This window comes from Hemitrygon akajei, chromosome 1, assembly GCF_048418815.1.
Source record: "Hemitrygon akajei chromosome 1, sHemAka1.3, whole genome shotgun sequence".
Taxonomy (NCBI): Eukaryota; Metazoa; Chordata; class Chondrichthyes; order Myliobatiformes; family Dasyatidae; genus Hemitrygon; species Hemitrygon akajei.
Window position 1 is genome coordinate 16,152,967 of NC_133124.1, and position 21,084 is coordinate 16,174,050.

The 21,084-nt window shown below is 42.4% G+C and overlaps 1 protein-coding gene across 7 annotated transcripts in view; it reads left to right on the top strand.

Moving 5' to 3' along the window:
• The window catches only part of trps1 (trichorhinophalangeal syndrome I), a 281,341-nt gene that overhangs the window by 249,753 nt on the left and 10,504 nt on the right, over positions 1 to 21,084 (top strand). For all 7 annotated transcript variants that reach the window (XM_073038580.1, XM_073038705.1, XM_073038799.1 and 4 more), the window contains exon 5: positions 18,321 to 18,443. In XM_073038580.1, the coding sequence (XP_072894681.1) occupies positions 18,321 to 18,443 (123 nt within the window). The remainder of the gene's footprint in view (positions 1 to 18,320; positions 18,444 to 21,084) is intronic.

Sequence of the window (21,084 nt, forward strand, 5' to 3'; positions counted from 1 at the left end):
TGGCCTGGATGAAGAGGTGGAGGGAAGGGTTAGTAAATCTGATAACACAAAGGTTGGGGGTGTCGTGGATAATGTGGAGGGCTGTCAGAGGTTGCAGCGGGACATTGAAAGGATGCAAAACTGGGCTGAGAAGTGGCAGATGGCGTTCAACCCAGATATGTCTGAGGTGGTTCATTTTGGTAGGTCAAATATGATGGTAGAATATATAGTATTAATGGTAAGACTCTTGGCAGTGTGGAGGATCAGAGGGATCTTGGGATCCAAGTCCATAGGAGCAGGTTGACTGTGTGGTTAAGAGCCAAGAGGTAATGTTGCAGCTATATAGGACCCTGGTCAGACCCCACTTGGAATACTGTGCTCAATTCTGGTTGCCTCACTACAGGAAGGATGTGGAAACTGTAGAAAGGGTACAGAGGAGATTCACAACGATGTTGCCTGGATTGAGGAGCATGCCTTATGAGAACAGGTTGAGTGAACTCGTCCTTTTCTCCTTGGAGCGACGGAGGATGAGAGGTGACCTGATAGAGGTGTATAAGATGAGAGGCATTGATCGTGTGGATAGTCAGAAGCTTTTTCCCAGGGCTGAAGTGGCTAACAAGAGAGGGGGCAGTTTTAAGATGCTTGAAAGTAGATGCAGAAGAGATGACAGGGGTACGTTTTTTATGCAGAGAGTGGTGAGTGGGCTGGGCTGCTGGTGACGGTGGTGGCGGCGGATATGATGGGGTGTTTTAAGAGACCCCTGGATAAGTATATGAAGCTTAGAAAATTAGAGGGCTATGGGTAACCCTAGGTAATTTCTAAATTAAGGACATGTTCAGCGCAGCTTTGTAGGCTGAAGGGCCTGTATTATGCTGTAAGTTTTCTATATTTCTATGTCCCAATGCCCTCTCACTGCCATACACAGTATTTTCAAAACTGCCCTGAAAATCAGCAGATTCAACGATAGAAAGGAGTTGATGGAGAGAACCAAACACTGGTCAAACATCAAATGATATCAAATGTTTCTATCCACCCCCCCCCCCCCCGCACAAAAAGAAAAAGAAGCAAACATTCCAAATCCCCACCCCTTCCCCCTCCTCCCTTGCACAAAAACTGACAGCTCGCCTAAACCCACAGCCTGCTTTAATTGGTAAGAATGAAAGAATGGACGAAAACACGAAAAAAAATTTTGAACTGAACTACAGTCTAATCCATAAATATATGTACTTTGATAACTTTGAATTTCAGCATAAGTTATTACTTCCAGGAGAGAAGGTAGAAGGGAGAAAAAGATTATTTAAGAAAATAATATTTCTTGAAAAAATAAGACTTCCTTCCAGGAGTATAAATAAATAAAATATAATCTAACGCAACAACATCTTTCTGTGTAAGTTGCCTTTACGTTCTGTAGCTCTTTAATTATAAAATATGGTTGGTGTTCATTTATCATTTACTGAAAAAAATAGTTCTGAAATTTAAAAAATAGGCTAACTGAGATAAGTAGCATATGTCCACAAACTTTGATATGACCTAAAAGGAAATGAGTCTCTTAATCCACAGAAGAAATTATGCTCTGACTTCATCTGATGTTTACGAATTGGTAATTTTTCTTCAGAATTATTGTGGTTTAAGTTTAATAGGACGCTGCTATTTAAAGTAATGTTTTCCTCTTTTAAATATTATAGCAAAAAATGATTAAATTAAACCAGAAGGCATCAGGTCACTGTCAGGGCGTATTCTCGAGTTGGGATATTTAGGAAATAGTAATTTCAACAAAACAATTGTTCAGATTTGAATGTGGATTGTAGATTAAATTTAAAGTGCTCTAAACAGTAGTCTTCCTGGAGTTGCTGTTTGGAGTTGATTGCAAACCAGGCCATGCAGATTAGCATTCATTTTGGATATCTGGAATGTGGATGTGAAGAAGGATTTTTTTTTTGAAAATTATATGTAATTCTAAGGAAGCATTGTAGGTACATTGTAACTGGGAAATTGCCCTGCTATTACCATTGATCTGTAGCATATAAAAATGTCATGTATATTGGGTCAGGCAGCCCTCTTATTCAAGAGTGTCATGAATAGCTGCTTGTTTTTGCTAAATAAACAACTCCGCATCCACCGGCCTCAGGGTCTTTGTTCACGTCACAACAGTCACAAAAACAAAGACAAATGTTGGGATGATGTTGACACCAACCCTTCAGCACGTCTCAAGGGGAGGCCTGGAGGGTGTTACTGGGTGGCTTGGCAATGGCAAAATCAGGAGTTTTCAAACTCAGGTTGATTTATTTATCCTGTGTACTTTGAAACATACAGTGAAATGCACCGTTTGTGTTAAAAAACCAACAAAAAGCTAGGGATGGGCTGAGGGAAACTGGAAGTGTTCCACACATTTCAACGCCAACATAACTTGCCCACAATGGTTCACAGAAAAACACAGGCGATAGAGACAAACCAAGCCCCTTTTCCACCCTACCGCCCTCTCACTCACACAGACAGGCCTCCAACCACAGGTCAGGCTGCCTCTGGGCCTCCAGTCTGCAGTGGGTGGACTCGAAAAATCCGGCCTCCCACTTCTGGTCACACTGACCCATGGTTGAGGTTGTGGTACCTTTGAAGGTTGGAGGAGAACATTGGCACGAATGCAGCCTCCTAGCTGGAAAACAAAGAACTTTCATTTAAAAAAAAACACTTTTATGTATGTAATTGTTCATTCACTATCATTTATTGCCCATTACGTTGCTGGTGTTTAAGGGAGTAATGAATCTCTCTGTGTCCTTGACCATCTTCTCTATTGTGTCACACAATTTTTTTTTGACCAGTCAAGGTTGTTAGCCCTGAACTGAACCCCCAAACCTGGAGGACTGGTGGACCACTCTTAGTCTTGCCTCTACCCTTTGACCTGTTCGGCATGGGTGACCCTACCAAGATCCAAAGTACAAGGCCCTAACTCCAGCCAACATAGTCAATGAGGCACGCAGGCCTCGAAAACCTATGATGAAATTGGGCCCTCTTGGAGGGTTCACGCGGTATGTTAAAAGGCAAAATGGTTGGTGTGCTGCTAAGAAGTGAGCTTGGAAATGGGACTTACTGGATCGAACAGCAGCTATGGGTTGAATGGCTTTCCTCTGTATTTAATTATTCCGCAATTGTCCATAACACTAAATGGGACAGGTCAGGTACTACCCCGTTGGTCAATGAATAACATTAAAGGGATGTAGTCAACTAGATGTGCAAATTCCTGGTATCATAATCAATGCCTGTACAGTTTGCATGGGAGATCCATACTATGAGCAGTGATGTAACATAACTTTCTATCTCAGATGACATGTCTGTGTCAAATTATAGCAGTAGTTGTTACAGGGAGAATTTGATTGAGCTCAAGGTGGGCGCAGAAAAGATTTGCAGGCCTTAAATCATAAAGAGTGATTGGGTAGGCTGGGTTTGTTTTCCTCAGCCCATATGTGCCTGAGAGCTAAGATGATGGAAGTGTATAAAGTTATGACAGGCATGGATTTTTCCCCATGATGGAAATGTCTAATACCTGTACTAGAGAATGTAAGATCATCAAATATAGGAGCAGAATTAAGCCATTTGTCCATCAAGTGTGCTGTGCCATTTCATCATGGCTGATTCATTCCTTTGTTGCCCCAATCTCCTGACTGCTCCCTGTAACCCTTCGTGCCCTGATTAAGCAAAAATCTATCAAACTCTGCCTTAAGTATACCTAAAGACTTGGCCTCCGTGGCGGCCTGTGGCATTAAAATTTCACAGATACACCACTCTCTGGCTAAAGAAATTCCTGCTCATCTCCATTCTAAGTGGATGTCCCTTTATTCTGAGGCTGTGTCCTCTGATCTAAGACTCCATTACCATAGGAAACAACCTCTTAAGGACATGTGCTTAAGGTGAGAGGAAGGAGAGTTTAAAGGGGATCTGAGGGGTAAAGTTTTCACACAAAGAGCAATTGACATCTGAAATGAGCTGTTGGGGGAGAGGGATATGGAATTAATGGAGGCAAGTGCGTACAGCATGGCAGCAAACTGGGTAGTGCATCGTTTTACAAGTACAAGCACAAAGTAAGTTTATCATCAAAACACATAGATGTCACTATATACAACCCTGAGATTGTTTTTTTTGGTGAGCTGTGGTGAACTAGATATACCTGTCTGACTGCTCCTGTGGCTCCTCCCACAGACCCTGCTGACTGCTCCTGTTGGCTCCTCCCACAGACCCCTGTATAAAGGCGACTGTGGGCTGCTGCTCTCTCTCTTTTCCCCAGGATGTAGTGTTGTTTATTCTTCCAGTCAATAAAAGCCGATATCACGCTTCCGACCTCTCAGCGTGAGTTATTGATGGTGCATCATGAGCTTTCACAGTAAATACAAAAAAACATAATAGAATCAGTGAAAGAGTGCACCCAACAGGTCAGACAAACAACCATTGTACAAAAGACAATTAACTGTGCAAATACATTTCAAAAACATGTGATGAAGAGTCCTTGAAAGTGAGTTCACAGGTTATGGAAATAGTTTGAGTGAAGTTGTCCACTCTGGTTCAAGAGCCTGATGGCTGATGTTACCTGATGAGCCTGATGAAGCTACCTGTTCCTGAACTTGGGTCCTGAGGCTCATGTACCTTCTTCCTGATGGCAGCAGCGAGAAGACAGCATGACCTGGGTGGTGGGGGTCCCAGATGATGGATGCTGCTTTCCCGCAACAGCTCTCTGTGTAGGTGTGCTCAATGGTGGGGAGGGTTTTACTCGTGATGGACTGGGCCGTACCCAGTACTTTTTGTAGGATTTTCTGTTGCAGCGCCAGTGATCCAGGTTCATTTACCACCGCCATCTGTAAAGAGTTTGTACCTTCGCCCCTTAACTGTATGGGTTTCCTCCAGGTGCTCTGCTTTCCTGCAACAGTGCAAAAAGGAATGGGTTAGTAGGTTAATTGGTCACGTGGGTATAATTGGGTTTTGCAGGCACCAAGGTCCGGACTATAACTTTATTGCCATTGCTCAAGACAGCGAGATTGTACAAGGGCCTGTTACCGTGCTGTATCTCTAAATCAATAAATAAGCATGTTGGGCTATATGACTACTTATCATTTTTTTTAGGTCAGTTTTACTATTTACTATTATCCTTATGGTTTGTAGACGGATGAAATTGGAACATATGTAATCCATCGTTACTAATCATTCCCGTGGATTAAACATGTTCTAATTTCATGCCTTGTTAGAACGTATGCATGCTTAATTGTATGGAACGCATCTAATCACAAGTTATTGGGTGAAGCTAATGCAATTGTATTGTAAGTATTTTTGTATCTATATAGTAGCACTGTTCTGGCATGGCTGTCTGTAATTGGTTGGGAACTTCCTTCAGTACCAGAACTGACGATTTGTAATTGGAAGCAGACGAGTTATTGTATTTGTCAAAGGATATTTGGAGAAATCAATACTCTACAAGCTGAAATTGAATCCATAATCAGTAATATTTTTAAAATTAATTTGAAGGAGTTCTTTTATTTTCCCTGAGTTGTCACTGTGGTTCCGGAAATGGAGGTGTGGCCGCAGTAATTTATAAATGTTCCTTCAGTGAATTTTGTTAGCGCTGGTAACAATCACTTTAGCCCATGTGTTGCTTATTTCTCTGCCCATCACTCCCTTTATGGTTTAAATGAAGGACAAAATCATTGACTGTGAAATCCAGACCTTGAACTCAGATATTTTAGTAGAGAAATTTCCCCTTGTTGTTGGTTTTCAATAATACAGTAGCGTAACACATTACAGTGTCAGTGATTCTGTTTCAATTCCCAATACTTTCTGTAAAGAACTTTGCACGTTCCCCCCATGACCACATGGGTTTCCTCCGGGTGCTTCAGTTTCCTCCCACATTTCAAAGGCATCTGGGTTAGAATTAGTAAGTTGTGGGAATGCTGTGTTGGCACCGGAATCATGGTGGCACTTGCAGACTGCCCCCATCACCTCATGTTCTCCTTAAAAATTTTCACCGTTTATCCTTAATCCATGACCTCTAGTTCCAGTCTCAGCCAACCTCACTGGAAAAAGCCTGCTTGTATTTACTCTATCTACACCACTCATAATTTTAGACGATAAGACATAGGAGCAAGATTAGGTCATTTGGCCTATCGAGTCTGCTCCGGCATTCAATCATGGCTGATCCTTTGTATCCCCCCTTCAGCCTCACTCCCCGTAAACTTTGATGCCATGTCCAGTCAAGAACGTATCAATCTCTGCCTTAAATTCACCCAATGACCTGGCCTCCACAGCTGCCTGTGGTTACAAATTCTACAAATTCGCCAACCTCTAGCTAAATATATTCCTCTCCATTTCTGTTTTAAATGGGCACTCCTCTATCTGAGGCTTGTCCTAGATACCCCCACCATAGGGGGCATGTGGTAAACATCTTTTCCACATCTACTCCGTCTGAGCTTTTCAATGAGATTCTCCTTCATCCTTCTAAATTCCAGTGAGTACAGACCCAGAGCCATCAAACGTTCCTCATATGATAACCCTTTCATTCCTGGGATCATCCTTGTGAATGTCCTCCCCAGAGCCAACAGATCTTTTCTGAGATGAAGAACCTAAAACTGTTCACAATGCTCAAGGTGAGGCCTTAGCATCAACATCCTTGCTCCTGTATTCTAGACCTCTTGAAATGAACGTTAACCTTGCATTTGCCTTCCTCACCACTGACTCAACCTGCAAGTTAACCTTTAGGATGTTCTGCACAAGGACTCCCAAGTCCCTTTGCATCTCAGATTTTTGGATTTTCTCCCCGTCTGCACATTGATTTCTGCTACCAAAGTGCATGGCTATGCATTTTCCAACATTGTATAATTTTATATAACTATCAAATCTCCCTTCATTTTTCTAAGTTCGAGAAATAAGGTACTGACCTAGTAAAGCTTTCCCTAGAGCTCAAGTGCCAGCAACATCCTTGTAAACTTTTCTGTGAACTCTTTTAATCTTACTTACGTCTTTCCTGTATGCAGATGACCAAAACTGCACACAATACTCCAAATTAGGCCCCACAGTACAATTTCTACAGACGAATTCCGACTGGTTGCATCGTTACCTGGTGTGGAGACTCCATTGCACTGGATTTTAAACTCAGCCAGCTACATCACATGCACAAGCCTCCCTCGCTACCACTGAGGGCATCTCAAAGAGGCGGTGCCTCAGTAAGGCAGAATCCATCATGAGGGACCTTCACCACCTGAGACATACCCTGTTCTCATTAAGGAGTGACAAGGTCCTGAAAACACACGTTCAATGATCTAGGAATAGCTTCTTTCCCTCTAACATCATGTTTCTAAACAGCCCATGAACTCCACCTCATTATTCACTTTTCACACTGTCTATTCATCTTTTTATTGTAACTTTTTGCAAGTTTTAAAAACTCCTTTTTTTGGAAACACACCACAGAGTAGGCCCTTCCGGCCCTTCAACCTGCACCGTCCCAGCAAGCCCCTGATTTAACCCGAGTCTTATCACGGGATGATTTACAATCACCAATTCACCAATTAACTGGTTTGTCTTTGGACAGTGGGATGAAACAGGAGCACCCGGAGAAAACCCACACAGTCACGGGGAGAACATACAAACTCCTTATAGACGACGTCGCAATTGACCTCTGAACTCGGCCCCGAGCTGTAAGAGCATTGCATTACTGTGGCCTTGCACACTACTGCTGCCCTACAGCAAAAAAAAACACATTTCATGATACATGTCAGTGATAATAAATCTGGTACTATTTCTGATTTAAAAGTAAAATACAGTCCAAGAACAGACTGAACCTAATTTGAGGCCTAAGAACTTAAATGCACTGATCTTTGAGTGTTCCTGACCCAGACGTGTTGTCGGGTCCCAGGGCACTGCTTTAGATGGCCAGATTTCAAGTTTGAGCTTTAATGCATATACTTAAAAATAAGTCTGGCCAGATCCAACCTGAGCCCGAAGATTTACAATCTTTTTGATACCTGGGCCCAACATGTATAGACAGCCAGACTCGGGTGAAGGAGCTCCTTCATTTATAAACTGTTAGATAGAAAGCGTGGGAGGAGCCAGACCTCTGAGTTGACCCAGTTTATTGCAGGCAAAGAGAAGCATACAAGAGAGCCTTAGGCATTGTATTCAGTGAATGAAATAACCTCATTCTGTACCTGAGCATTTCGATGATAGGGAGTGCAAGATGGGTCACAGCAACGTTTTGTCCGTAGCTGTTGTTCAGAAGCCTGCTTGGATCACGATAGAATGATCATATTTTGGTAACTGTCTCAAAATGCCCAGGTTGAAGTAAATTACCCCATGAACACTTTCTTTATTCTTCTTTTTGCAATATTTATATAATTGTAATTTTTGTCCTGAACTGTACTGCTACCACCTAACAACAAATTCCACACATTATTTCAGTGACAATAAATCTGATTCTCATTCAAGTAGTTAAATTCAAATATCCTCTAATATAGTGTTTCTGTTTTGGGGCCCTCTGTTGGTTGGGGTCGATCATGGATGTTGCGTCCTATTTGTTGATATGCAAGCCAGCATGGTACGATATAGAGAGCAAGCTGTTGCCCTTGTAGTAGGCGCCCCTCTCCACGAAACCACAGGAACGACAGTGACTGATGCAGCTTGACACCAGCGGCCTCGCGTAGGACCGCCTTAGGGACTCCAGCACCAGATTTCTTCCCTCAGAGTTTAATCCCGAAGCCTTCACCATGAGTTGGTGTAAACGCAAGGCAGCAGAGGTTTGAGATCGGAGTTTTCCTTCCCCTAGCTGAGCTGCCAACCAGAGCTGAAAAGCCCTATCTGCCCAGAGCAACTGGTTTTAAGGCACCAGTAAACCGCCTTTGCCCCTTCTCCTGTCAGTAGAAACTGTTATGCCAGGCTTAGTAGTGAAGCCACGCGTGAAAGCCAGGAGTTGGTCTTGGTTGTCAGAGGCTATTTGACATGTATGGTATTCGCAGCTTTCCAGAGGCTATGGGAGCTTGTCTCCATTACCACCCCAGGCTCTTACAACATAAGAACAGATTTAGCTGTAGGTCACAATTTAACACATTTGTAACCTGTTGCTACTGAACACCCTCTGAATTATGAATACCTAATATACTGACTCCTCTGTGTGTACCAATGAGCTCAATGATGTTCATAGATTTATATTCCTTTTACTGTACGTAGTATTCAACCTTGAGGTAGTGGTAGGCATAACGCTATTACAGCACCAGCAACTGGGGTTAAATTCCCATCGCTGCCAGTAAGGAGGTTTTATGTTCTCCCTCTATTTTGTTGTCAACAAAATAGAGAGTACAGAGGAGATGTACTAGAATGTTACCTGGGTTTCAGTACCTAAGTTACAGAGAAAGGTTGAACAAGTTAGGTCTTTATTCTTTGGAGTGTAGAAGGTTGTGGGGGACTTGATAGAGGTATTTAAAATTATGAGGGTGATAGAGTTGACGTGGATAGGCTTTTTCTGTTGAGAGTAGGGGAGATTCAAACAAGGACGTGAGTTGAGAGTTAAGGGGCAAAAGTTTAGGGGTGACATGAGGGGAAACTTCTTTACTCAGAGAGTGGTAACTGTGTGGAACGAGCTTCCGGTAGAAATGGTAGAGGCAGGTTCGATTATGTCATTTAAAAAAAAAATTGGATAGGTATATGGACAGGAAAGGAATGGAGGGTTATGGGCTGAGTGCCAGTCAGTGGGACTAGGTGAGAGTAAGCGTTCGGCACGGACTAGAAGGGCCGAGATGGCCTGTTTCCATGCTGTAATTGTTATATGGTTACCACATTGACATTAAACATCTGGATTCTGAACATTGGAGTTTGACAAAAAAAAAATCTGACATCTGCTCATATCTTTAAAGATATTGGATTAATATTTCAACATGCCAAACTCAACTCATAAAGCAGAGACATGCACTTTAAGGAGAAAAATTAGGGGAGTGAACCATTCACAAACTAGTCCAAGGTGAAAAGACTTGATGGCTGAAGAATGATACCCAATATTGTAGCCAGATGTTCTGCGCCAGTTAGTACAATATATCTTGATCATTTCTTCTGGGGGAGACGGGAGGTATTTAAATTAGGAAGACATTGGAGCTGATGTAACGAACACTTAAAGAGTGAACGAGTCATTCCAACACCTTGGATCTGATGTTGCTGAGTCACACTTTACTTGTGTTATGACGTGGTACAAGCTAGGCTACAGCAGACACCGGATACCATTTTGCTTCTTCCAGACGTAAGTAACATTGGAAAAACAGCAGGGTTGGATTTAGCAGAGTACCCTTCTATTCCATTGCCCTGCCCTGCAGTAAGGAGAGTGCGGCACCTTGAAACGACGTGCCTGGTGACAAATTAAAATGGGCTTTTACTGGGGGAAAGTAAAGACAATCGAAGCTTTCTTCTGCAGCAGCTGCAGCCAGCTAATGAAAGTGTAAAACGCAGGAACTGGCAGAGCAGCATATGTATCGGCTTTTGCAGATGGCAATGTAGACAAGTTGGTAATTCAACAGGAAGTCGCATACGTGAGGTATTTGACGGGGACAGCCTATTACCTCACCAGCCAGTTTAATTACTCTCGAGACCCTTGCTGCCGTCTGATTGGAAATGATGGCATTTTCCCTCCACGTACTTGACTGCTGAACATTGTGTAGGATGCAAGTTAACACAAAGCTGTACTGTTGAATCGAAATCTGGTAGTTTTGTTCAAAAAAAAACTCAAGGGAAGTTTGGGTTCAAACTGCCAAGATTGTTAGATTATCTTCACAAATCTAAAAAGGATCTGTTTTCCCTTTTGACATCATGAATAATATCACAATATTATTACCGTAAGCACTCAAAATGACTTCCTATGAGTTCTTCCACAGCACTGGTGATTGTGAACAGCATTTTGCACAATGGAATGATTTAAATAGTTTCTGCGTGACATAACTTGTTTGATGATTATTGTGCATTACAGACATTACAAAAGGTTAATTTCCCCAGATCCTGAATACGTTTCAGCAAAATAGCTAATATTGTTGCTTGTGATATGCTAATTTTGCTTTGGCTGCTTGCTCGCTATTGATTTTGTTGTAACTCAGAGAAAGGAGGGGCGAGAGTGGGAGACCGTGACCTTTCAAATCACTGCCAAGGAAATATGCTTTTTCTATTTGAGAACATGAATTAACACATGAGGAAATGTACTTTGTTGTGACCATCGGAACTAGAATTCTGATGATCACAGCAAAGGTTTAGCATCCGTGGCATATGTCATGAAATTGGTTGTTTTGCAGCAGTGGTACAGTTATCATCATCATAATGTGCTGTGGCATATGGCGTAGGCGATCGTGGCCTTATCCATGACCGTGATTGTTCAAGGCAAACTTTTCTACAGAAGCGGCTTGCTATTGCCTTCTTCTGGGCAGTGTCTTTACAAGACAGGTGACCCCAGTCATTATCAATACTGTTCAGAGTTTATCTGCCTGGCGTCAGTGGTTGCATAACCAGGACTTGTGATATGCACCAGCTGCTCGTACAACCATCTACCACCTGCTCCCATGGCTTCACATGACCCTGATTTGGTGGAGGGGGGGTGGGGGCTAAGCAGGTGCTACACCCTGCCCAAGGGTGACCTACAGGGTAACGGCGGGAAGGAGCATCTTACCCCTCCTTTGGTAGAGACGTATCTCCACTCTGTAATATAGTGCAACAGATTTAAAACAAAAATAAGTTACAATAACAAATGTGTGTGTGTACGCGAAGAAGCAATTACCATTGATTTATATGGGAAAAATTTTTGAGCGTTCCCAGACCCAAAAAATAACCTACCAAAGCATACCAAATAGCACATAAAACCAAAAATAGCACTAACATACAGTAAAAGCAGGAATGATATGATAAATACACAGCCTATATAAAGTAGAAATAATGTATGTACGGTGTAGTTTCACTTACCAGAATCGGGAAGATTCAGCCAGAAACCGATTTGTAGAAAAGAAATCAGCACGTACACGCGTGCACGCACACCTGCCCGTGCAAGGCTTTACAGTCATGATAGTCTTTCGCGGGGTAAACAAGTTTAAAGCAGGCGCCTTTTTTCGTAAAAGCAAAAATCCTCCGAATTCCTTCTGGTCAGCAAAAACCGGTATTAATGTAGGTCTTTCGTAAAAGCGAAGTGGCGTAAAGTGAAATTTCATAAAGTGGGGGCCCCGCGTTATGAAATTGGAGCAACTGCTCATTTGGGACAACTCCTCAAAGAACAAAAACTAATTGAGAAATTGCTCGGATTCCCTTTGCTTATTTGGGACACTGTATCTCTTTATTGGGGCAGAAGATGTTGCCAAACAGATTCTAACTAGCATCAGTCGTGTGCACTTGTGTGGCCATTAGATGCTACACTGTGCTCAGAGCAAACAGTTTTTTGAATAGTGTTAGTTGCATGTGTTTATGTTCAAAGGACAGTGATTTTCTTTAGCACTGATAGTTGGCAAGAAATATGCAGTAAGACAGATTCAAGCATTCTGACTTGGAGATGCCAAAGATGGCTGGGAGTGAAAATGAAACAATTTTGCTAATTCAACAAGTTAGAAACTATGAAGAATTTGAAGGTATTGGCAATCATCTTGAATGTTACAATGAAAATGAAGATTTGGAGGATGTAATCTACACAATATGTACATAAGCCTACAAGAGGAGAGACTGTACTTGATTTGGTATTGGGAAATGAACCTGGTCAGTTGTCAAATCTCTCAGTGGGAGAGCATTTTGGAGATATTGATCATAATTCTATCTCTGTTACAATAGCATTGGAGAGAGATAGGAGCAAACAAATTAGAAAAGCGGTTAATTGGAGTGAGGGAATGATGAGGCTATCAGGCAGGAAATTGGAAGCTTAAATTGGGAACAGATGTTCTCAGGGAAAGTTACGGAAGAAATGTGGCAAATGTTCAGGGGATATTTGTGTGGAGTTCTGCATAGGTACATTCCAAAGAGACAGGGAAGTTATAGTAGGGTACAGGAACCATGGTGTACAAAGGCTGTAGTAAATCTAGTCAAGAAGAAAAGAAAAGCTTACAAAAGGTTCAGGGAGCTATGTAATATTAGAAATCTAAAAGATTTTAAGGCTAACAGGAAGGAGCTTAAGAAGGAAATTAGGAGAGCCAAAAGGGGCCATGAGAAAGCCATGGTGGGCAAGATTAAGGAAAACCCCAAGGCATTCTACAAGTATGTGAAGAGCAAGAGGATAAGATGTGAAAGAATAGAACTTTTCAAGTGTGACAGTGGGAAAGTGTGTATGGAACTGGAGGAAATAGCAGAGGTACTTAATGAATACTTCAGTATTTGCTATGGGAAAGGATCTTGGTGATTGGAGTGATGACGTGCAGCGGACTGAAAAGCTTGAGCGTGTAGATATTAAGAGAGAGGATGTGCTTTAGCTTTTGGAAAGCATCAAGTTGGATAAGTCGTCAGGACCGGATGAGATATACCCTGAGAGGTGAGGGTGGAGATTACTGAGCCTCTGATGATGATCTTTGCATTATCAATTGGGACGGGAGAGGTTCCGGAGGATTGGAGGGTTGTGGATGTTGTTCCTTTATTCAAGAAAGGGAGTAGAGATAGCCGAGGAAATTATAGACCAGTGAGTCTTACCTCAGTGGTTGGTAAGTTGATGGAGAAGATCCTGAGAGGCAGGATTTTTGAACATTTGGAGAGGTATAATATAATTAGGAGTAGTCAGGATGGCTTTGTCAAGGGCAGGTCGTGTCTTACGAGCCTGATTGAATTTTTTGAGGATGTGACTAAGCACATTGATGAAAGAAGAGCAGTGGATGTAGTGTATAAGGATTTCAGCAAAGCATTTGATAAGGTACCCCATGCAAAGCTTATTGAGAAAGTAAGGAGGCATGGGATCCAAGGGGACATTGCTTTGTGGATCCAGAACTGGCTTGCCCACAGAAGGCAAAGAGTGGTTGTAGACGGGTCATATTCTGCATGGAGTTCAGAGACCAGTGGTGTACCTCAGGGATCTGTTCTGGGATCCTTACTCTTCATGATTTTTATAAATGACCTAGATGAGAAAGTGGAGGGATAGGTTAGTAAGTTTGCTGATGACACAAAGATTGGGGGTGTTGTGGACAGTGTGGAAGGCTGTCAGAGGTTATGGCAGGGCATTGATAGGATGCAAAACTGGGCTGAGAAGTGGCAGATGGAGTTCAACCCAGATAAGTGTGAGGTGGTTCATTTTGGTAGGTCAAATATGACGGTAGAATATATGGTATTAGTGGTAAGACTTGGCAATGTGGAGGATCAGAGGGATCTTGGCGTCCGAGTCCATAGGACGCTCAAAGCAGCTGCACAGGTTGACTCTGTGGTTAAGAAGGCATATGGTGTATTGGCCTTGATCAATCGTGGAATTGAATTTAGGAGCCAAGAGATAATGTTGCAGCTATATGGGACCCTGGTCAGATCCCACTTGGAGTACTGTGCTCACTTCTGGTCGCCTCACTACAGGAAGGATGTGGAAACCATAGAAAGGGTGCAGAGGAGATTTACAAGGATGTTGCCTGGATTGGGGAGCATGCCTTATGAAAACAGGTTGAGTGAACTCGGCCTTTTCTCCTTGGAGTGACAGAGGATGAGAGGTGACCTGATAGAAGTGTATAAGGTGATGAAGGCATTGATTGTGTGGATAGTCAGAGGCTTTTTCCCAGGGCTGAAATGGCTGCCACAAGAGGGCACATGTTTAAGCTGCTGGTGAGTAGGTACAGAGGAGATGTCAGGGGTAAGTTCTTTTATGCAGAGAGTGGTGAGTGTGTGGAATGGGCTGCCGGCAATGGTGGTGGAGGCGGATACGATAGGGTCTTTTAAGAGACTTTTGGATAGGTACATGGAGCTTAGAAAAATAGAGGGCTATGGGTAACCCTCGTAATTTCTAAGGTAGGGACATGTTCAGCACACCATTGTGGGCTGAAAGGCCTGTATTGTGCTGTAGGTTGTCTATGTTTCTAATCATTAATAAGATTGTAGGAAGGTAACCATTATCTGCACTGACTTTGTTCATTACATGTAGTGGATGAAGGCCTCTGTTGATAACATTAGGAACTAATGCACAGTTTTATAGTACTGTAGTACTCTTGGTATTTGTTCTGTATAATATATAATTTGTTAGTTTGTCTTATTTATACCTTTTTAACTACTTCTACGAAACTTTGGCTGATTGGGGAAGCCACTTAATTGGGCTGAAATGTACAGGTCCTGATGTGTTCCAATTCATTGTATAAGAACTTAAGTAGGTGGTGCAAAATGAGAGCAAAGAAAATAGTGAGGTAGTGTTAATGGGTTGGTTCATTATCCATTCAGAAATCTGATGACAGAGGAAGAAGCTGTTCCTAAAATTTGGTTCCATCAATTATTGGTTGGATTAAAAATGATCAAGCTGGAAATTAGAACTAGTGCTTTTTCTATTTAAGGATTAAAGCAAAATACACTGAGATTCCAGTTATATTGTACAGTTAATGCTGGCAAAATCCTTGCCTTTTCATTGCTAGCTTAAGTAACTGATGGTGGACAAGCCATTACTGTGATGTAGGGAGAGGCTGGAAGAATGAGGTGGGAACTGCGAGGTGCATTCTTGTTCTGAAAGGGGAATTGTGAGACCAACTTTTCAGCTGTTTATTGCTAACTGAAAATATTTCTTGAGTCATGTTAAATTATTGCAGTCATTTCTTGTTTTATGGCTGTGCAGTCTACCGTACTCATGGCTTTTGGCCACGTTCATTTTCCTTGTATCAGTGATTAATGGACATTGTTGAATGGTGGGGTGAACAAGCATCAGCAAATGCAAGATTGTAATTAGTTTAGCTGACGAATCTTTCAATGGCACTTGCATCTGGATGGAAAAATTACTCAATAGGGAACTGGCTGCTCACCAGGTTTTCTCTATAATACACTGTGAATCGCCAGATGAATCAAGTGCTTTTTTTGTTCCAAGAAACTGCTTGAGTCTTGAAGACAGAAATTTCCCTACAAAAGCCTTCCACTCTGAATATACCAGAATGCAATTATTAGAATTGTATTTTCTTTGGCTGTTTTTGGTGGGCATTCTGTTTGTTAAGAAAGCCATCTAAAATTTTTAAATTTTAAGGTTTATATTTTTGAGAGGTTATTAACTAATTTCTATTAAAGAAGTCTAAAAGATTGCAATCCTTAGTTATTCTTTTGAAGATTTGTATACATGTTTAAATGAAGAAAAAATCTGTTCCTGTTTTGTGAAGTTGGCAGCAGAGGGTTACATAACCCAAGGTCTAAACTAATCCAGCTCAGTTTTCACCAACATGGCTCTCACCATTCGGAATTCCCAGCACTGGCGAACTACAAGCGTTGTAGTATTGAATCTTCCTTTGTACTTGTACATTTTTGATGCTTGTCTTAATCTACAACACTGTTTAGTTTCTGTTATAATGAACTTCTACTGAAGTTCATATCTGTCTACTAATTCCACTCACAAAGAAAGGTAAATAATGCTGGTACATTTTTTTTTAACTCTTAAAGATTTGCCTAAGGAATGAAGCATATATACAGGAAGTGAATGGAGAAGTGCTTTGGAGAAGCCTTTGGATTTCAGTGTTTATATTTGTTCTTCTAGCTAGTTTTGTCATGGGAAATATGATACAAAAGATTTATTATTTAGTGATACAGCGTGGAACTAGTCCTTATGGCCCAACAAGCTGCACCGTCCAACAACCTACCTATTTCAACCAAACCTAATCACGGGGCAGTTCACAATGACTAATTAATCCACTAACCAGTATGTCTTTGGACAGTTGGAGGAAACCACGCGGTCATAAGGAGAAATGTGCAAAATCCCTACAGACAGCGTCAGAATTGAACACTGAACACCAATGCTTCCGCTATAAGTTAATAAAATATTTCTAGTCTTTGTGCCAATCACAGTTGACATCATTGATGCAATGAAGTTCACCAAATGTCATCATCAAGCAGACAATTCAATGCTATGGATAAAGTTATAAGTTATACAGGTGAAAAGATTTTAAGAGTGACAGACTGAGTGGACAGCCACAGGGGCTTCTTCCCAGGGAGGAAAAGGCTAATACAAAGAGACGTGACTTTAAGGAATTGGCTGGAAAGTATAGGTGGGATGTCAGAGGTAACTCTGTACACAGAGAGTGGTGGGTCTGTGGAACACCCTTCGGGGTGGTGTTGGAGTCAGATACGTTAGGGACATTTACAAGACGCTTGCAGAGGGACATGGATGAAAGAGAAACAGAGGACTCTGTGGAGTGGAGGGCTTAGATTGATTTTGAGGTAGGTTAAAGGGTTGGCACAATATCATGGGCCAAAGGGCCTGCTGAGCTCCTCCAGTATTTTGTGTGCATTGTTTTGTTTTCCAGCATCTGCAGATCTTCTCTTGTCGGTTAATATGAACCCATTTTTGATCAAAATTGTTGAGTCACTTAAAGTCGCTGACTTCAATCTTCCCTTCCCGCAGCCCTCAATACTCCTCAAACCGTGTTGTGCCTCCGTTGATCCTTGAATGGCAGAGAGTTAGTTTTGGGACTTGCCCCTGTATTTATGTATTTAATAATTAGCGTTACAGCGCGGAACAGGCCCTCCCGGCGCAATGTGCCGCATTGCCCGGCAACCCACCTGTGTACGATGATCAATACGATTCAATCTTGGTGAAACAGAAGGTCAAAGCTGAAACTGGATATTCAACCAATAGGGATTGTGCTTACTCGTAGATGCCCACAGAACAGTCACTGAGTAAGTTTAAATTGGATGAGACTCCAGGAATTATGCTAACAATATTCAGGAATTACTCCCTGCTTGCTACTAACATTGGAAAGCTTCATTCAGGCTCCCAATTTCATTTGTAACCTTTAATAATTGAATGTTCCAAGAACTCTCCTACATTTCAAGCATAGAGGTCTGACAGATAATTGAAATAATATGAAATAAAGTATTTTCCTGCCATCTGTGCTTAAATTCCCTTCGGCTGAAATCCCTTTTCCCCTATGTTGATGGAGGGCCATTAATTCAAAATTAGTTTCAAATGGTGAAAGTTTCAAAACATGTAGTAAATTAGTGCCATCATCTTGATAAGATTTCATATATTGTCCTAACAATGACTTTACTTGTTTTCTATGCTTGATTTATCACTGCTTTATTGTAATAGTTTTCAATTGTTGTGATTATTTATCATTAAAACTGACTTTATCTGGAGTAATTTGTTTTCTTAAATATTTCTGGAGACAAAGCTTTTGTGTTGATTTACACTAACCTTTCAGATCACATGATAAAGCTTTGACCTTTTGCCATTTCAGAGACGAAGAGGCTCGGGAGTCTTCTGTGCCAACTGCCTAACGACCAAGACATCTCTGTGGCGAAAGAATGCAAATGGTGGATATGTCTGCAATGCCTGCGGCCTGTATCAGAAACTGCATTCGGTAGGAAGGATCTTTCCTCTTCCTTCTTGTTCACCAAAATGTTGTGAATATTGGCCAAAATGACAGGGTTCATTAATAAGGGTGTCAAAGGTTATGGGGAGAAAGCAGAGGAATGGGGTTGAGAGGGATAATAAATCGGCCATGGTGGAATGTTGGACCAGCCTCACTGAACTAAATGGCCTAATTCTTCTCCTACGTCTTATGGTCATGTGGCTCCGATTATTCAGATCCAGTGCTTCACTTGCAATTAATTTCCTTAAAAGTCAGATACAGCACTTAAAGCTGACAGAGTAGTGTCTGCTGTGAGTATGTTTTGAGTATGTCTGGTATGCTTTTGGTATAGATAACCTCGTATATGTGCTATCGTACTTGTTGCCTTTAATTAGAATGAAAAGATTGTTGGAATGCAAAATCACACAGATGGACATTTAATATTTTATTCTTCTTTGTTTATTTAGCAATACAGCGTGAAGTGCCGCCCCAGCAAGCCTTGATAACCCCAATTTAACCCTAACCTAATCGGGATTGCTGGGCAGCATGGGCGAAGAACTAGAAAGGCCTATTCTTCTGTAGTTCAATAAATAAATAAATCACGGAACAATTTATAATGACCAATTAACCTACCCAATACATCTTTGGGCTGTGGGAGGAAACCAGAACACCCAGGGAAATCCCACACGTTCCGTGAGGAGGACGCAGAAACTCTGAATTGAGCTCTGGACTCCGACGCCTCGAACCATGTAACCGTGGGCCAGGTGCTGTTGGAGGCCAATTACCTTTTAAACACATTTAATGATGTGTATACAGCAGTGCATCAGTCGCTACGACTTGTGGATGTGGAAAGAGTTGAGTTTTTGTGTGATGATTTAATGTACAAAGTGAATGTCTTCTGTTCTGTAGACATTTACTAATACTATTTCTATAACCAACAAATGCCAAAGAGTGAGTTTGTATATAATACATTTGCATATGTATGTTAGTGTTGGCACGTGGCCTAGTGGGCAAGGCATCAGACTAGTAACCTGAAGGTCACTGGTTCGAGCCTCAGCTGAGGCAGCGTGTTTGTGTCCTTGAGCAAGGCACTTAACAACACATTGCTCTGCGACGACACCGGTGCCAAGCTGTATGGGTCCTAGTGCCCTTCCCTTGGACAACATCGGTGGTGTGGAGAGGGGAAGGCCTGCAGCTTGGGCAACTGCCGGTCTCCCATACAACCCTGCCCAGGCCTGCGCCCTGGAAACTCCAGGCGCCGATGCATGGTCTCTCGAGACCAACAGATGCCACCACCATGTATGTTATGGCCAAGATCAGCTCGCCCTCAGATTCAGATTCATTCACTTACCATATGGACATTGAAGCACACAGTGAAATGCTTCATTTGTATTAAAAAGCAACACAACCTTGAGGATGTGCTGGGGGCAGCCTGCAAGTGTCACTTCCAGCATCAACATACCATGGCCACAACGTTCAGCAGAACAACAAAAACACACTAAGTCAGAACACAGCAAACAACAGCAAAACAAACACCTTTCTTCACTCCCACTCACCCACCTCACCCCCCGCGCACAGATAGTCCTCCGACTCCAGGACAGGCTTCCAACGTCCAGCTGGCTTTCATCTTCCAGACTTCCAGTCAATCTTCAGTATTGTGCCCAGGCTAGCCAGTGGAGGGATAGTAAACTCCAGGCGTCCAGCTCTGGGTTTGCCAGCTCACCAGCCCTCAAGCCACTGCTCATGTGGATATCTGTTCCTGCGAACCACCAGCGTAGGACAGGTGTACACCCACAGAAGCCATTTTCTTCATGTCCATGCTGCTGACCTTCGAGTACAAAACCAAGCCCTAGACTGCGGCCTGACCTCTTCACTCCCCCTCATCTCTGTCCCTCAATCCAAACTGACCTCTAACTCCCATCTCTGCTCCCAAAACAGTCCCTACAAACCCAAAGAAACTGTTGACTGAGCCATAACCTCACAGCTCAGCACCATCTTGACCAGAAACCCACATGTCATCCTGAAATAGATTCGATGAAATTATGTATATTTATAGATATTATAAACGGCACAGTTTGTTAGCAGACTCCTGTCCCAGCCTTGTTTTGCCTCCCTCTCTCAGAGGGATAGAAGCAGCCCTCAAGCCTGGTGATACATTCTTACGGGCTTCTGTATCTTTTGCCTGATGGGAGCAGGCAGAGGAGAGAATGTCCCGTTTGGGTCAGGTCTTTGATTATGCTGGCTTGCTTATGGAGGCAGTGAGAGGTATAGACAGTACATAAAGGGGAGGCTGGTTCCTGTGAAGCACAGAGATATGTTCCACAGCTCTCTGCAATTTCTCAGGGTCACGTGCAGAGCGGTTGCCACCCCGAGCTGAGGTGCACCCTGACAGGCAAAGTTTTGAACGATGATTAGTGGACATTCAGTTTCTCCACATTGCCATTGTCATGAGGGTGGGGGGTCTCCACTTATTTCAGTCTCTGTGCCTCCTTTAGCAGAGTTGACACACTATCTCAACTATTTTCCATCTTTTACGAGAAGTATCTTGTTTACACTCAGTGACTACTTCATCGGGTACCTCCCGTGCCTAATAAAGTGGCCACTCATTGTATGCTTGTGCGCTTCTCTGTAGCCCATTCACTTCAAGGTT